This window comes from Ylistrum balloti, unplaced genomic scaffold (assembly GCF_031769215.1).
Source record: "Ylistrum balloti isolate Yb309-2 unplaced genomic scaffold, AGI_CSIRO_Ybal_v1 Utg370086, whole genome shotgun sequence".
NCBI classification, from domain to species: Eukaryota; Metazoa; Mollusca; class Bivalvia; order Pectinida; family Pectinidae; genus Ylistrum; species Ylistrum balloti.
The window spans coordinates 21,144-39,946 of NW_026782120.1; the positions used below are offsets into that span (position 1 = coordinate 21,144).

At 36.2% G+C, this 18,803-nt stretch overlaps 1 protein-coding gene across 1 annotated transcript in view; it reads right to left on the reverse strand.

Moving 5' to 3' along the window:
- Nucleotides 1-11,302: 11,302 nt before the first annotated feature.
- The window catches only part of LOC132549890 (protein unc-45 homolog B-like), a 46,238-nt gene continuing 38,737 nt past the window's right edge, over nucleotides 11,303-18,803 (reverse strand). The window contains exons 20-21 of the mRNA XM_060213863.1: nucleotides 16,580-16,726; nucleotides 11,303-14,992 (exon numbers count right to left, since the gene is read on the reverse strand). Of these exons, the coding sequence (XP_060069846.1) occupies nucleotides 14,726-14,992; nucleotides 16,580-16,726 (414 nt within the window). The 3' untranslated portion in view covers nucleotides 11,303-14,725. The remainder of the gene's footprint in view (nucleotides 14,993-16,579; nucleotides 16,727-18,803) is intronic.

Below are 18,803 nucleotides of genomic sequence, written 5' to 3' on the forward strand. Positions count from 1 at the left end.
AAACATTATATATCTCTGACTGTTATAAATTATATATCACTGACTGTTAAACATTATATATCACTGACTGTTATAAATTATATATCACTGACTGTTAAACATTATATATCACTGACTGTTATAAATTATATATCACTGACTGTTAAACATTATATATCACTGACTGTTATGAATTATATATCACTCTGACTGTTATAAATTATATATCACTCTGACTGTTATAAATTATATATCACTGACTGTTATAAATTATATATCACTGACTGTTATAAATTATATATCACTGACTGTTATAAATTATATATCACTGACTGTTATAAATTATATATCACTGACTGTTATAAATTATATATATCACTCTGACTGTTAAACATTATATATATAAATTATATATCACTCTGACTGTTATAAATTATATATCACTGACTGTTATAAATTATATATCACTCTGGCGTCAGTATTTGTCTGTATTTGGATTTTACTCCATCAGCTGTTAATGAAATCTCATTTGGCTGCTGTTGTAAGTGATTAAATAACAGTCATTTGCTAGCATGTTCACTGATCAAATGTCAAGGTACATAGACCAGTGTGTGTTACCTGTCTTCAGTGTATCCACACACCAGTCTTACACCAGATGTATCCACACATAAACCAGTGTGTGTTACCTTGTCTTACACCAGACAGATGTATCCACACATAGACCAGTGTGTGTTACCTTGTCTTACACCAGACACATGTATCCACACATAGACCAGTGTGTGTTACCTTGTCTTACACCAGACAGATGTATCCACACATAGACCAGTGTGTTAACTTGTCTTACACCAGACAGATGTATCCACACATGACCAGTGTGTGTTACCTTGTCTTACACCAGACAGATGTATCCACACATAAACCAGTGTGTGTTACCTTGTCTTACACCAGACAGATGTATCCACACATAAACCAGTGTGTGTTACCTTGTCTTACACCAGACAGATGTATCCACACATAGACCAGTGTGTGTTACCTTGTCTTACACCAGACAGATGTATCCACACATAAACCAGTGTGTGTTACCTTGTCTTACACCAGACAGATGTATCCACACATAGACCAGTGTGTGTTACCTTGTCTTACACCAGACAGATGTATCCACACATAGACCATACCTTGTCTTACACCACACATAACCAGTGTGTGTTAGATGTATCCACACATAGACCAGTGTGTGTTACCTTGTCTTACAACAGACAGATGTATCCACACATAGACCAGTGTGTTACCTTGTCTTACACCAGACAGATGTATCCACACATAGACCAGTGTGTGTTACCTTGTCTTACACCAGACAGATGTATCCACACATAGACCAGTGTGTGTTACCTTGTCTTACACCAGACAGATGTATCCACACATAGACCAGTGTGTGTTACCTTGTCTTACACCAGACAGATGTATCCACACATAAACCAGTGTGTGTGTGTGTTACCTTGTCTTACACAGACAGACAGATGTATCCACACATAGACCAGTGTGTGTTACCTTGTCTTACACCAGACAGATGTATCCACACATAAACCAGTGTGTGTTATCAGATGTATCCACACATAGACCAGTGTGTGTGTGTGTTACCAGTGTGTTGTCTTACACCAGACAGATGTATCCACACATAGACCAGTGTGTGTTACCCTGTCTTACACCAGACAGATGTATCCACACATAGACCAGTGTGTGTTACCTTGTCTTACACCAGACAGATGTATACACACATAGACCAGTGTGTGTTACCTTGTCTTACACCAGACAGATGTATCCACACATAGACCAGTGTGTGTTACCTTGTCTTACACCAGACAGATGTATCCACACATAGACCAGTGTGTGTTACCTTGTCTGACACCAGACAGATGTATCCACACATAGACCAGTGTGTGTCTTACACATCCACACAGAGTGTGTGTATCCACACATATCCACACCAGTGTGTGTTACCTTGTCTTACACCAGACAGATGTATCCACACATAAACCAGTGTGTGTTACCTTGTCTTACACCAGACAGATGTATCCACACATAGACCAGTGTGTGTTACCATGTCTTACACCAGACAGATGTATCCACACATAAACCAGTGTGTGTTACCTTGTCTTACACCAGACAGATGTATCCACACATAAACCAGTGTGTGTTACCTTGTCTTACACCAGACAGATGTATCCACACATAAACCAGTGTGTGTTACCTTGTCTTACACCAGTGTGTGACAGATGTATCCACACATAAGACCAGTGTGTGTTACCTTGTCTTATCCACACCAGACAGATGTATCCACACATAGACCAGTGTGTGTTACAGATGTATCCACACATAGACCAGTGTGTCTTACACCAGACAGATGTTTACCTTGTCTTACACCAGACAGATGTATCCACACATAGACCAGTGTGTGTTACCTTGTCTTACACCAGACAGATGTATCCACACATAAACCAGTGTGTTACCTTGTCTTACACCAGACAGATGTATCCACACATAGACCAGTGTGTGTTACCTTGTCTTACACCAGACAGATGTATCCACACATAAACCAGTGTGTGTTACCTTGTCTTACACCAGACAGATGTATCCACACATAGACCAGTGTGTGTTACCTTGTCTTACACTAGACAGATGTATCCACACATCAACCAGTGTGTGTTACCTTGTCTTACACCAGACAGATGTATCCACACATAGACCAGTGTGTGTTACCTTGTCTTACACCAGACAGATGTATCCACACATAGACCAGTGTGTGTTACCTTGTCTTACACCAGACAGATGTATCCACACATAGACCAGTGTGTGTTACCTTGTCTTACACCAGACAGATGTATCCACACATAGACCAGTGTGTGTTACCTTGTCTTACACCAGACAGATGTATCCACACATAGACCAGTGTAGACCAGTGTGTGTTACCTTGTCTTACACCAGACAGATGTATCCACACATAGACCAGTGTGTGTTACCTTGTCTTACACCAGACAGATGTATCCACACATAAACCAGTGTGTGTTACCTTGTCTTACACCAGACAGATGTATCCACACATAGACCAGTGTGTGTTACCTTGTCTTACACCAGACAGATGTATCCACACATAAACCAGTGTGTGTGTGTTACCCTTGTCTTACACCAGACAGATGTATCCACACATAGACCAGTGTGTGTTACCTTGTCTTACACCAGACAGATGTATCCACACATAGACCAGTGTGTGTTACCTTGTCTTACACCAGACAGATGTATCCACACATAGACCAGTGTGTGTTACCTTGTCTTACACCAGACAGATGTATCCACACATCAACCAGTGTGTGTTACCTTGTCTTACACCAGAGTGTGTTACCAGTGTGTGTTTGTCTTACACCAGACAGTGTGATGTATCCACACATAGACCAGTGTGTGTTACCTTGTCTTACACCAGACAGATGTATCACACACATAGAACCAGTGTGTGTTACCTTGTCTTACACCAGACAGATGTATCCACACATAGACCAGTGTGTGTTACCTTGTCTTACACCAGACAGATGTATCCACACATAGACCAGTGTGTGTTACCTTGTCTTACACCAGACAGATGTATCCACACATAGACCAGTGTGTGTTACCTTGTCTTACACCAGACAGATGTATCCACACATAAACCAGTGTGTGTTACCTTGTCTTACACCAGACAGATGTATCCACACAGAGACCAGTGTGTGTTAACTTGTCTTACACCAGACAGATGTATCCACACATAAACCAGTGTGTTACCTTGTCGTACACCAGACAGATGTATCCACACATAGACCAGTGTGTGTTACCTTGTCTTACACCAGACAGATGTATCCACACATAAACCAGTGTGTGTTACCTTGTCTTACACCAGACAGATGTATCCACACATACAGTGTGTCCACACATACCCTTGTCTTACACCAGACAGATGTATCCACACATAGACCAGTGTGTGTTACCTTGTCTTACACCAGACAGATGTATCCACACATAGACCAGTGTGTGTTACCTTGTCTTACACCAGACAGATGTATCCACACATAAACCAGTGTGTGTTACCTTGTCTTACACCAGACAGATGTATCCACACATAAACCAGTGTGTGTTAACTTGTCTAACACCAGACAGATGTATCCACACATATACCAGTGTGTGTTACCTTGTCTTACACCAGACAGATGTATCCACACATAAACCAGTGTGTGTTACACAGACAGATGTATCCACACATAGACCAGTGTGTGTGTGTTCCACACATAAACCAGTGTGTGTTCTTACACACAGAGTATACACATAGACCAGTGTGTGTTACCTTGTCTTACACCAGACAGATGTATCCACACATAAACCAGTGTGTGTTACCTTGTCTTACACCAGACAGATGTATCCACACATAAACCAGTGTGTTACCTTGTCTTACACCAGACAGATGTATCCACACATAGACCAGTGTGTGTTACCTTGTCTTACACCAGACAGATGTATCCACACATAAACCAGTGTGTGTTACCTTGTCTTACACCAGACAGATGTATCCACACATAGACCAGTGTGTGTTACCTTGTCTTACACCAGACAGATGTATCCACACATAGACCAGTGTGTGTTACCTTGTCTTACACCAGACAGATGTATCACACACAGTGTGTGTTACCTCCACACATAGACCAGTGTGTGTTCTTAACAGTGTGTGTTACCTTGTCTTACACCAGACAGATGTATCCACACATAGACAGATGTATCCACACATAGGCCAGTGTGTGTTACCTTGTCTTACACCAGACAGATGTATCCACACATAACCAGTGTGTGTTACACATAAGACCAGTGTGTGTTCTTGTCTTACACCAGACAGATGTATCCACACATAAACCAGTGTGTGTTACCTTGTCTTACACCAGACAGATGTATCCACACATAGACCAGTGTGTGTTACCTTGTCTTACACCAGACAGACCAGTGTGTGTATCCACACATAAGACCAGTGTGTGTTACCTTGTCTTACACCAGACAGATGTATCCACACATAAACCAGTGTGTGTTACCTTGTCTTACACCAGACAGATGTATCCACACATAAACCAGTGTGTGTTACCTTGTACACCAGACAGATGAGACCAGTGTGTGTTACCTTGTCTTACACCAGACAGATGTATCCACACATAAACCAGTGTGTGTTACCTTGTCTTACACCAGACAGATGTATCCACACATAGACCAGTGTGTGTTACCCTGTCTTACACAAGACAGATGTATCTACAAATAAACCAGTGTGTGTTAACTTGTCTTACACCAGACAGATGTATCCACACATAAACCAGTGTGTTACCTTGTCTTACACCAGACAGATGTATCCACACATAGACCAGTGTGTGTTACCTTGACCAGACAGATGTCCACACATACACCAGACAGATGTATCCACACATAAACCAGTGTGTGTTACCTTGTCTTACACCAGACAGATGTATCCACACATAGACCAGTATGTTACCTTCTCTTACACCAGACAGATGTATCCACACATAGACCAGTGTGTGTTACCTTGTCTTACACCAGACAGATGTATCCACACATACACACAAACCAGTGTGTGTTACCTTGTCTTACACCAGACAGATGTATCCACACATAAACCAGTGTGTGTTACCTTGTCTTACACCACACAGTGTGTGTTATGTATCCACACACCAGTGTGTGTTACCTTGTCTTACACAGACATGTGTGTGTTACCTTGTCTTACACCAGACAGATGTATCCACACATAAACCAGTGTGTTACCTTGTCTTACACCAGACAGATGTATCCACACATAGACCAGTGTGTGTTACCTTGTCTTACACCAGACAGATGTATCCACACATAGACCAGTGTGTGTTATCTATAATGACTCTGATAGTGGTTTAACAAACCTTATATAATGACTCTGATAGTTTAACAAACCTTTATAATGACTCTGATAGTGGTTTAACAAACCTCTATAATGACAATCCTTTATAATGATAGTGGTTTAACAAACCTTTATAATGACTGATAGAGGTTTAACAAACCTTTATAATGACTCTGATAGTGGTTTAACAAACCTTTATAATGACTGATAGTGGTTTAACAAACCTTTATAATGACTGATAGTGGTTTAACAATCCTTTATAATGACTCTGATAGTGGTTTAACAAACCTCTAGAATGACTGATAGTGGTTTAACAAACCTCTATAATGACTCTGATAGTGGTTTAACAAACCTTTATAATGACTGATAGTGGTTTAACAAACCTTTATAATGACTCTGATAGTGGTTTAACAAACCTTTATAATGACTCTGATAGTGGTTTAACAAACCTTTATAATGACTCTGATAGTGGTTTAACAATCCTTTATAATGACTCTGATAGTGGTTTAACAAACCTTTATAATGACTCTGATAGTGGTTTAACAAACCTTTATAATGACTCTGATAGTGGTTTAACAAACCTTTATAATGACTGATAGTGGTTTAACAAACCTTTATAATGACTCTGATAGTGGTTTAACAAACCTTTATAATGACTGATAGTGGTTTAACAAACCTTTATAATGACTGATAGTGGTTTAACAAACCTTCATAATGACTCTGATAGTGGTTTAACAAACCTTTATAATGACTGACAGTGGTTTAACAAACCTTTATAATGACTGATAGTGGTTTAACAATCCTTTATAATGACTCTGATAGTGGTTTAACAAACCTTTATAATGACTCTGATAGTGGTTTAACAAACCTTTATAATGACTGATAGTGGTTTAACAAACCTCTATAATGACTCTGATAGTGGTTTAACAAACCTTTATAATGACTCTGATAGTGGTTTAACAAACCTGATAGTGGTTTATAATGACTCTGATAGTGGTTTAACAAACCTTTATAATATGATAGTGGTTTAACAAACCTTTATAATGACTCTGATAGTGGTTTAACAAACCTTTATAATGACTCTGATAGTTGTTTAACAAACCTTTATAATGACTCTGATAGTGGTTTAACAAACCTTTATAAACTCTGATAGTGGTTTAACAAACCTTTATAATGACTCTGATAGTGGTTTAACAAACCTTTATAATGACTCTGATAGTGGTTTAACAAACCTTTATAATGACTGATAGTGGTTTAACAAACCTTTATAATGACTCTGATAGTGGTTTAACAATCCTTTATAATGACTCTGATAGTGGTTTAACAATCCTTTATAATGACTCTGATAGTGGTTTAACAAACCTTTATAATGACTCTGATAGTGGTTTAACAAACCTTTATAATGACTGATAGTGGTTTAACAAACCTTTATAATGACTCTGATAGTGGTTTAACAAACCTTTATAATGACTCTGATAGTGGTTTAACAAACCTTTATAATGACTCTGATAGTGGTTTAACAAACCTTTATAATGACTCTGATAGTGGTTTAACAAACCTTTATAATGACTGATAGTGGTTTAACAAACCTTTATAATGACTGATAGTGGTTTAACAAACCTCTATAATGACTCTGATAGTGGACCTTTATAATCTGATAGTGGTTTAACAAACCTTTATAATGACTGATAGTGGTTTAACAAACCTTTATAATGACTGATAGTGGTTTAGCAAACCTCTATAATGACTCTGATAGTGGTTTAACAAACCTTTATAATGACTCTATCATGGTTTAACAATCCTTTATAATGACTCTGATAGTGGTTTAACAAACCTCTATAATGACTCTGATAGTGGTGTAACAAACCTTTATAATGACTGATAGTGGTTTAACAAACCTCTATAATGACTCTGATAGTGGTTTAACAAACCTTTATAATGACTCTGATAGTGGTTTAACAAACCTTTATAATGACTGATAGTGGTTTAACAAACCTTTATAATGACTCTGATAGTGGTTTAACTTTATAATGACTCTGATAGTGGTTTAACAAACCTTTATAATGACTCTGATAGTGGTTTAACAAACCTTATAAACTCTGATAGTGGTTTAAAACCTTTATAATGACTCTGATAGTGGTTTAACAAACCTTTATAATGACTGATAGTGGTTTAACAAACCTTTATAATGACTGATAGTGGTTTAACAAACCTCTATAATGACTCTGATAGTGGTGTAACAAACCTTTATAATGACTGATAGTGGTTTAGCAAACCTCTATAATATATAGTGGTTTAACAAACCTTTATAATGACTGATAGTGGTTTAACAATCCTTTATAATGACTCTGATAGTGGTTTAACAAACCTCTATAATGACTCTGATAGTGGTTTAATAATCCTTTATAATGACTCTATAGTGGTTTAACAAACCTCTATAATGACTCTGATAGTGGTTTAATAATCCGTTATAATGACTCTATAGTGGTTTAACAAACCTTTATAATGACTCTGATAGTGGTGTAACAAACCTTTATAATGACTCTGATAGTGGTTTAACAATCCTTTATAACTCTGATAGTGGTTTAACAATCCTCTATAATGACTCTGATAGTGGTTTAACAAACCTTTATAATGACTGATAGTGGTTTAACAAACCTTTATAATGACCCTGATAGTGGTTTAACAATCCTTTATAATGACTCTGATAGTGGTTTAACAAACCTTTATAATGACTCTGATAGTGGTTTAACAAACCTTTATAATGACTCTGATAGTGGTTTAACAATCCTTTATAATGACTCTGATAGTGGTTTAACAATCCTTTATAATGACTGATAGTGGTTTAACAAACCTCTATAATGACTCTGATAGTGGTTTAACAATCCTTTATAATGACTCTGATAGTGGTTTAACAAACCTTTATAATGACTCTGATAGTGGTTTAACAAACCTCTATAATGACTCTGATAGTGGTTTAACAAACCTTTATAATGACTCTGATAGTGGTTTAACAATCCGTTATAATGACTGATAGTGGTTTAACAATCCTTTATAATGACTGATAGTGGTTTAACAAACCTCTATAATGACTCTGATAGTGGTTTAACAAACCTTTATAATGACTCTGATAGTGGTTTAACAAACCTTTATAATGACTCTGATAGTGGTTTAACAATCCGTTATAATGACTGATAGTGGTTTAACAATCCTTTATAATGACTGATAGTGGTTTAACAAACCTCTATAATGACTCTGATAGTGGTTTAACAAACCTTTATAATGACTCTGATAGTGGTTTAACAATCCGTTATAATGACTCTGATAGTGGTTTAACAAACCTTTATAATGACTGATAGTGGTTTAACAATCCTTTATAATGACTGATAGTGGTTTAACAAACCTCTATAATGACTCTGATAGTGGTTTAACAAACCTTTATAATGACTCTGATAGTGGTTTAACAAACCTTTATAATGACTCTGATAGTGGTTTAACAATCCGTTATAATGACTCTGATAGTGGTTTAACAAACCTTTATAATGACTGATAGTGGTTTAACAAACCTCTATAATGACTCTGATAGTGGTTTAACAAACCTTTATAATGACTGATAGTGGTTTAACAAACCTTTATAATGACTGATAGTGGTTTAACAAACCTTTATAATGACTGATAGTGGTTTAACAAACCTTTATAATGACTGATAGTGGTTTAACAATCCGTTATAATGACTGATAGTGGTTTAACAAACCTTTATAATGACTGATAGTGGTTTAACAAACCTCTATAATGACTCTGATAGTGGTTTAATAATCCTTTATAATGACTTGTATTCTCTCACATATGTGGTAATGTGTTCAGTATTGATCTTGAAAAACAAACAGAATTCACATTTTGGAATTTAAGCTTGTTTTTTTTTTTTTTAGAAATCCTTAGCGGTTGTATTGACCTGAAATCATTTCAGGATTGATCTCGAAAATGGTCTAACTGATTTTATTTTTATTTATCTCAAAACTGGCATTGACTAACTGTTAAGTTATTGGTGAGGAATAGATGTTTGTTGGATACATGAAGTTATGTATCCTCTACAGGATTAGTAGATTAGACTGTTATAGGAGCTACTAATGGAAGTGCATTATTTTACAAAATGACACTGAAAAAAATTACATTGATGTCACGTTATTAAGACAAGACCTGTGTGTGAGAAATTATTTTTTCAATTCAGACATAGAGCCAGTGTTGTTACTGTTATTTAGGTTTGTTTGGTTTTATTTATTCCTTGTCTGATATTAGGCAGTATGCAGAATGATTGAAGACAAGGAAAAAAATGGGGCAAAGCCACCATTGGCTGGGTTGCGGGATGAGTGCAATGTTATATGGTATTTATAAGACAGTTAAGGGTGTTTCATTCGGTGAGTATCTAGAAAAATTGTCCAGAATGAATCCATAATGGGAGGTGCACATCTTCAACATATATATAAGCATCCTACAAAGTTTCAAGCGTCTCCGTCAAAAACTTTAGGAGAAGTTGATTCTACAAAACTGGTACCCCTTTTCCCCGCCCACCCACCTACCCTGCATTCACCATACTATAACCTGGATTTGCACTATGTGCAACCCAGCCAAAAATGAGAATAGGAATCACTTCAATTTTAGCCCATCATCCTCAGATACATGATGAGCTGTTCAAATCACCCTTACATTTATGATATGCATGTCAGTCAGTCTTGTTATTACCATTCCTTTCATTAGAAGTACTGGATGGATATGAAGATCCCATGGCCCCTAATTGTGCCCTTTTGATTTTGGGACTGACCATGGGGGGAAATGTATGACGAATGGTCATTTCGACAATGGAAGATCGTTAACATTATTTTGTAAGGAAGATTAAGATGGATTTTCTCAGATTTCAAATGTAGGTTAGATTTGTTCACTGGTTTTACTATAATAATAATTTTGATTTTCTGACTGATCACAAAAACAAGACCAGAAAGGCAGCCATCTTGGATTTTTAAAATAAAAATTTGGTTTTCATTATTCCTTCAGATATACACATGAATCTTTCTCACATTTCATATGTAGGTTCTCTTAATCCTTATTTGTGCCCCTTTGATGTAGATAAAAAGGATATGGCCAACAGGCAACCATCCTTCATAGTTAAAGATTATCAGTTATTTCAAGAGGGTGACTTTTACCTTCAATATATAATGAAGAGCAAAAGCAGAGAAAAGAAGGGAAAAGATCCAACTTTTAAAGAACAAATAAAGATCAAACAATGGTGGGTGCTAAGATCCCTCTGGAATGTTGTAAGTAAAGATCTTTTTGATGAATGAGAGTACAAAAATGTGTTACAATAAATTATACAAACAATTTGTATCTTTTTTTATGATTTATTTGTAGTATGATTCATGTAACCATGGTTACCATTCACAACTGCCTCTACGAGACCAATTCCAGGTACAAAAAAACATCAAGGGGAGGTGACTCTAATCCTGTAACCTTCAAGGGGAGGTGACTCTAATCATGTAAACTGACAGACATTAGTTTTAACTAAAATATTTTGGTTACTGCAATAATCTGAACCATGGTTAAAAAAGAATTTATTTTATATAATACACCATCCACAACTTGAACAGGAAAACTAAATTTCCAGAATTAAGTTAATACATAAATATATTGTAAAAACAAAATCTGAGTTTCTAAAACAATATGGCATTGGAACTTTTCAAACTTAAAAAAAAAAAGTAATTCTGGTAATAGTTTAAATCTTCCTAATTGCTCAAAGTCTTCATTTGCAAAATTGTTTATGAAATAATTTATTCTACTTCAATAAAATCAATGTTACTATAAATTAATATTTTCAATAAATAATTGTGATTTTGTACAAATTATTTACAATAAACATGATTTCACCTATTAACCATTTGATACAACATGTATCTATGTAATATTATTATGTTGGTGAAAACACCACATTTAGCAATAAACTCACATTTTATTGGTCTAGACAGGGATCCTCAGTTTTGTCTTTTCTGCCTTTCCAGGCCGAGGAGTTCAGTCTACCTTTCCCTCGCTGAGGTTTACTCTATAATCTTTCCCAGGCTGAGGTTTACTCTATAATCTTTCCCGGACTGAGGTTTGGACTATATCTATGTAAATCTGACAGTAACTTGGATATTCAAATGAGGTTTGACTTGCTATATCACGGACATGATGATATAAAAACGAAGTTAATAGGAATTCGCATTTTCTTCTCATCTAAATCTATAGTCAAGGTTGACCTTTGACATTTACCCTTGACCCATGACTGCCAAAATCTAAATTGGTAAAGACTTTGGTGAGTTGATACTATGATGTAAACAGGAACTAAATCCTGGATTCGTGAGACATTTTGTACACAAGGTTATCATGGACTCGGTGAATGCTATATACCCTCATTACTTAGAGGGGTGAGGGAGAAGTTCAATACCAAACATTTCACAGCCAATCAAATGGCCACAATAAAGACCAACACAAAATGTTAGTCCTACAAGATAATTAACTCACCAATATTATTTCTTTTCTTAACAAAACATCTCAAAATTTCAACATTAGTAAAGAGTGATTTACATGGTGATACAGATATTATGGAAGACTTCAGGGTGTACATATTTACATGTTATAAAAATATCTAAAATCTTTGACAAGTTTGAGAAATTCAGCCACACAATATCAAAAATACCACAGACAAACATTTTATCCTTTCACAGAATATGTAACACTATATTTGACAATGAAATTCTTTAAATAGCCACACAAAGATGTATTACACTATTACTGTACACCAACTTTCATTCATGTGATATTAACTTCAAAAATTAAGACAAATATGTAGAAGTTAATCAATTAAGATAGATATGACAAACCCAAAGAATACAGAATTGTATCTCATGGTCTGTTGTATCATGAAACTGTGATGTGAAAATCGCATCAATATCTCTTAAAAGAAAATACAGCTTATGACCTTCGAACTCGAAATTTGGGAATTGAATTCTACATCCTACCAACTGTTTAAACAAGCAGTAATTATCCACAATACAGTAATTAAACATTTTAGACAGAAAATTAAAAAAAAAAAACCACGAAAATTGAGTCATGAAAATATAGAATTTGAACAAGAACTGCCTACAGGAAGGTTCACCTGAACTAGGAATCGGATGGTCAGATTCGGTAGCTCTGTATTCATGTTAAGTTTATTACCAATACAAGATGTACTGTACTGCTCTAACACTAGAATCTGATAAAACAAGAGGCCTAGCAGCCGTGATGGTCACCTGAGGTAAGCAATATTGAATATAAAGGTTAAATGATAGTTATCAAGTGTCAAGGAACAGAAATTGTGACAATCATTGATGATGATAGGCTAGTGTCAATACACGCATTCTATCAAAACTGTCATCCTATACTAATGATTCTTACGAAGTTATTTCCAGCGGGAAATAAACATTATGCTCTCAAAAATGCAATTTTTCTATGAAAATTACAGTACAGTTTCTAACATTTCCTCCCCAGGAAGAAATGAGAGACTTATTTCGGTAATAAAAGCACCTTAGGAAGCTTCCATTCATGAAGAGCATTTGATTCTACCATATCTCGGTCTTGAGAAGATTTTTGACATTTTGGCCCTGCCCATCAGTCCCTGGGGGTCAGTTAGGATCAATATAAGCATTCCGTCTAGACGTCATCCTTCACTCGTAATTCAAACCAAGTTTGAAACATTTCAATGGAAATGAAAGAAGTTATGCTCAAAAACCTATTTTTCCAATATAAACTATAGTGAATTTTCCCCCTTCCCCATGGGGATTGTGAGACCCTGGGGCCATGAAATTCATGTTGTTGGTAAAGCAGTAAAGCACCTTAAGACACTTTCATCTATGAAGAACATTTGTTTCTATCATATGTTGATGTTGTAAAGAAGATATTTGAAATCCGAGTCAATTTGACACTTATGGCCCCTGTGGCATGGGGACTGTATAATTCACTATTTTGAATCATTGTAGGCCAGGGAAAGTTTCTGCAAAAGTTCATTGAAATCAGTTCAGGGTGTTTCTGAGAAAAGGTCAAAACTGTTAAGTTGTTGACAGATGCATGTTTTACAACACATGGCACTGGACAAAGATGATTACAATAGGTCACCATGAGACTTTGTCTCAACTGACCTAAAACAGAAAGGGTCTAATAATTGGCTGCAGCCGAGTAATCCTCTGGAATTTTGTCTTTAAGATTTGTTAATTTGTTTCTTTTTTGTAATTAAAATATGAGTTCTTATAACAACCAGTGGACATTTTGATGACTACAAGATCATCTTCATCAGACAAAATGATAAAGGTGATTGTGAAGTTAACCTCTAATCTTCCACTGGTTATGTTATAAGATGAAGGTGACCATGTAGACATCAAAACGTCACACTCTAATCTTCTGGTTGTGTTATAAGATGAAGGTTGCCGTGTAGTCATAGAAACATCACACTCTAATATTCTACTAGTTGTGTTATAAGGACTTCTATTCTATTGCTCACCTGAAGAAAATATTCCAAAATATTACTGTTGTTATTATCATTATTCTAATTCAAAGGATACAGCTTTGGTTATTTTAAAAATTATTGAGTGTGATTAGACAGAAGTGAAAAAAATCTGCCCGTCATCTTCATGCCCTATCAATCATGTGAAAAATAGTCTCTTCAAAGACCTTTGTTCCTTTTTAAAGGGAAATTAGCAATGACATCTTCCACATTCAGTCATAATTTCATCTTATGGGTTTTCATGACTTCTTAGGTAAGGCTTTGATAAGTTCAAATTCAACAGCTTTTTCGAGAGCAGTAGTCACACATTTACATGCCTGGACACGTGATGGGTCATCTAAAATACTCAGAGCCATTAATATTTCCAACATTTGTCCTTCAACAAGTTTTGCAGCTATATCCTTATCAGCACACATCAGGTTCATAACAATGTAACAACCTCGATGCTGGACCTCTGGAGATTCTTCAACCACCAGACCCTGGAGGATTTCGTACCAGGAGTTGACCTGTAACAAAATTTAAACGGTAAGTTAAAAACAACAAAGACTAGGTGTGTGGCAGCCACATCCACAGCAGCAACCACAGAAGTCTTTTTAGTGTCATTCCTGCTTGTTAAGGGATGTAATCAAGTTCTATCTACAGAATCAATGGTTTATCTATAAAAAAAATTTAATTCCCACAAGGCTATCCAACAGTGGTCTTAACATTCCTGTAAAAAGCAGACTTAAATCATCAAAATTAAATGACAATCATTATTCTTAACATTCTTGTGAAAAGTAGAGTTAAAACTAGAAATGTCGCCTAGATGGCTGACCAATACCCCCCGCACACTGCAACGAGTCAATGGATAAGTTAAAGTGTTATTCTGAGAGTAATTGACATATTCTGCATGTGCCTGCATTTCTGGAAATCAGAAGGGGTGGAATACATGTTGTTCATGATCAAGAGAGTCTTGCAATACTTACATCTTTATTGAAGTAATATTTTCCACTGAAGGGCCACAGAGACAAAAAAATGTCTGCCGTTATGTTCTTGATCTACACTAAACACTCATGTTTGTCATGGCAACGAAACCTATTTTATAATGTTTGGCATCCCCTAATAACCCTATATACCAAATTTGGTCAAAATTGGACAATATATAAATTTTGACCAATCAGAGGCCAGGATTGTGTTTCCGCGGTAACAGTTTGGGAAACGTCTAATATGTCAAATTATTGGCCTTTCTGAATTACATCTTTTTACTAAGTTTGAATACAATCAGTCAAATAACTGAGGAGTTATGGACATTTATTAGAAAACTTGTTTATAGTGACCAGTTACCATGGCAACCAAAATTTTCAAAAAAAGAAAGGGGCATGCATATCTACACATGATCCTTAATATTCCTGCAAAGTTTCATCAAAATCGGTTCACAGGTTTAGGAGGAGTTAGCCGGACAAAATGTGTCTACAGACAGACGGACGGACAGACGGACAACCTGATTCCAGTATACCCCCCCTAACTTCGTTGCGGGGGGGTATAATAAGAACACACAATTTTTCTCCATTTGCAAAAAGAGTATGTTCCTTTCTTTCGGAGCAATTCATTGAAAGCATTCTTTCACCAGAAGTATTGTAATTATCATTTTGGTAAGATATTTCAGCTCTTAAATACAACATGTACAGCTCCAATACATTTACAGTATTAAATGCAAATGGTGTCCAAAATATGTTCAGAAATTCATAAAAGAGAAGAAAAATACTGATATGAAATAACTTTTTTTCACCTCACATATCTCATATTTCTTTGTAAATATTAGCTTTCTACATTTCTGCAAAAGCTTTTGATAAGTACTTTGGACTTATCAAAAAATTGGAAAAATCAAACCTACCTGTAACACCTTGTTACAGACAACAGGACTGTGTGTTATAGACATGTAACCTACCTGTAACACCTTGTTACAGACAACAGGACTGTGTGTTATAGACATGTAACCTACCTGTAACACCTTGTTACAGACAACAGGACTGTGTGTTATAGACATGTAACCTACCTGTAACACCTTGATACAGACAACAGGACTGTGTGTGTGTTATAGACATGTAACCTACCTGTAACACCTTGTTACAGACAACAGGACTGTGTGTGAGTATGGCCAACGCTCCTGCTGCAGCCTTCACTACATGTGGGTCTTCCTCAGCACAAAACAATGTCATAAGTTTTGTTCTATCATTCTCCATCTCGTACAACTTCACTACCTGTGTACAATCAAATTTAAGTCATTACTTGTGTTCAGTACAATATTACAAAGTCATTACTTGTGTACAGTACAATATTACAAAGTCACTACTTGTGTACATTACAATATTACAATTCATTACTTGTGTACAGTACAATATTACAAAGTCATTTCTTGTGTAGAGTATAGTATTACAATTCATTACTTGTGTACAGTACAATATTACAAGTCATTACTTCTGTACAGTACAATATTACAAGTCATAATTTGTTTATAGTATAATATATTATAAGGCGCAGGTAGAACAAATCCATACTTTACTAATAAACACAAGAATAAACAGAAGACAATTAATTTAACAGATTACAGTCCCCTAGCAACAGCCATTTACTATATATAGTGAAGGAGATAACACAGACAAATATTTTTCTTTGATGTACTTCCTAGGTCAAAATGTTGGTTAAAGTGACACAGTCTCATACACATAACCCATATCCCAAATATGAAGTTCTCATGATAAGTAGTGTAGAAAATAGGGTCTGGAAAAATGTTTTCTTTGGCGTAAGTCAAAGGTCAAAATATATGTCACATTGATCGACTTTTCACACACAACACCACTTCACCAAGGTGGATCCAGTCCAAAGTATGAAGTTTTAGTAATAAGAAGTGTAGAAGATAGGCTCTGGAAAAACTTTTGATGTAGTTCAAAGGTCAGAGTGACCTACTTTTGATATGTGACACAATCTCCTTAATCCTAAGTAAAAGTTCCTACGATAGTTTTGTAGAAGATAGGGCCCAGAAAAGATAACTGAAAGAAGGATAAACACAACATAAAACTATAGTCCCCTCCTGTTTCCAAACACAACATAAAACTATAGTCCCCTTCTGTTCCTGAACATAACACAAAACTGAAGTCTTCTCCTGTTCCAGACACAATACAAAACTATAGTCCCCTCCTGTTTCCAAACACAACATAAAACTATAGTCTCCTCCTGTTTCCAAACACAACATAAAACTAAAGTCTTCTCCTGTTCCAGACACAATACAAAACTATAGTCCCCTCCTGTTTCCAAACACAACATAAAACTATAGTCCCCTCCTGTTTCCAAACACAACATAAAACTAAAGTCTTCTCCTGTTCCAGACACAATACAAAACTATAGTCCCCTCCTGTTTCCAAACACAACATAAAACTATAGTCATCACCTGTTTCCAAACACAACATAAAACTAAAGTCTTCTCCTGTTCCAGACACAATACAAAACTATAGTCCCCTCCTGTTTCCAAACACAACATAAAACTATAGTCCCCTCCTGTTTCCAAACACTCTTCTCCTGTTCCAGACACAATACAAAACTATAGTCCCCTCCTGTTTCCAAACACAACATAAAACTATAGTCCCCACCTGTTTCCAAACACAACATAAAACTATAGACCCCATCTGTTTCCAGACACAACATAAAACTATAGTCCCCACCTGTTTCCAGACACAACATAAAACTATAGTCCCCACCTGTTTCCAGACACAACATAAAACTATAGTCCCCACCTGTTTCCAGACACAACATAAAACTATAGTCCCCACCTGTTTCCAGACACAACACAAAACTATAGTCCCAACCTGTTTCCAGACACAACACAAAACTATAGTCCCCACCTGTTTCCAGACACAACACAAAACTATAGTCCCCACCTGTTTCCAGACACAACATAAAACTATAGTCCCCACCTGTTTCCAGATACAACACAAAACTATAGTCCCCACCAGTTTCCAGACACAACATAAAACTATAGTCCCCTTCTGTTCCTGAACATAACACAAAACTATAGTCCCAACCTGTTTCCAGATACAACACAAAACTATAGTCCCAACCTGTTTCCAGACACAACATAAAACTATAGTCCCCACCTGTTTCCAGACACAACACAAAACTATAGTCCCCACCTGTTTCCAGACACAACATAAAACTATAGTCCCCACCTGTTTCCAGACACAACACAAAACTATAGTCCCCACCTGTTTCCAGACACAACATAAAACTATAGTCCCCACCTGTTTCCAGATACAACACAAAACTATAGTCCCCACCAGTTTC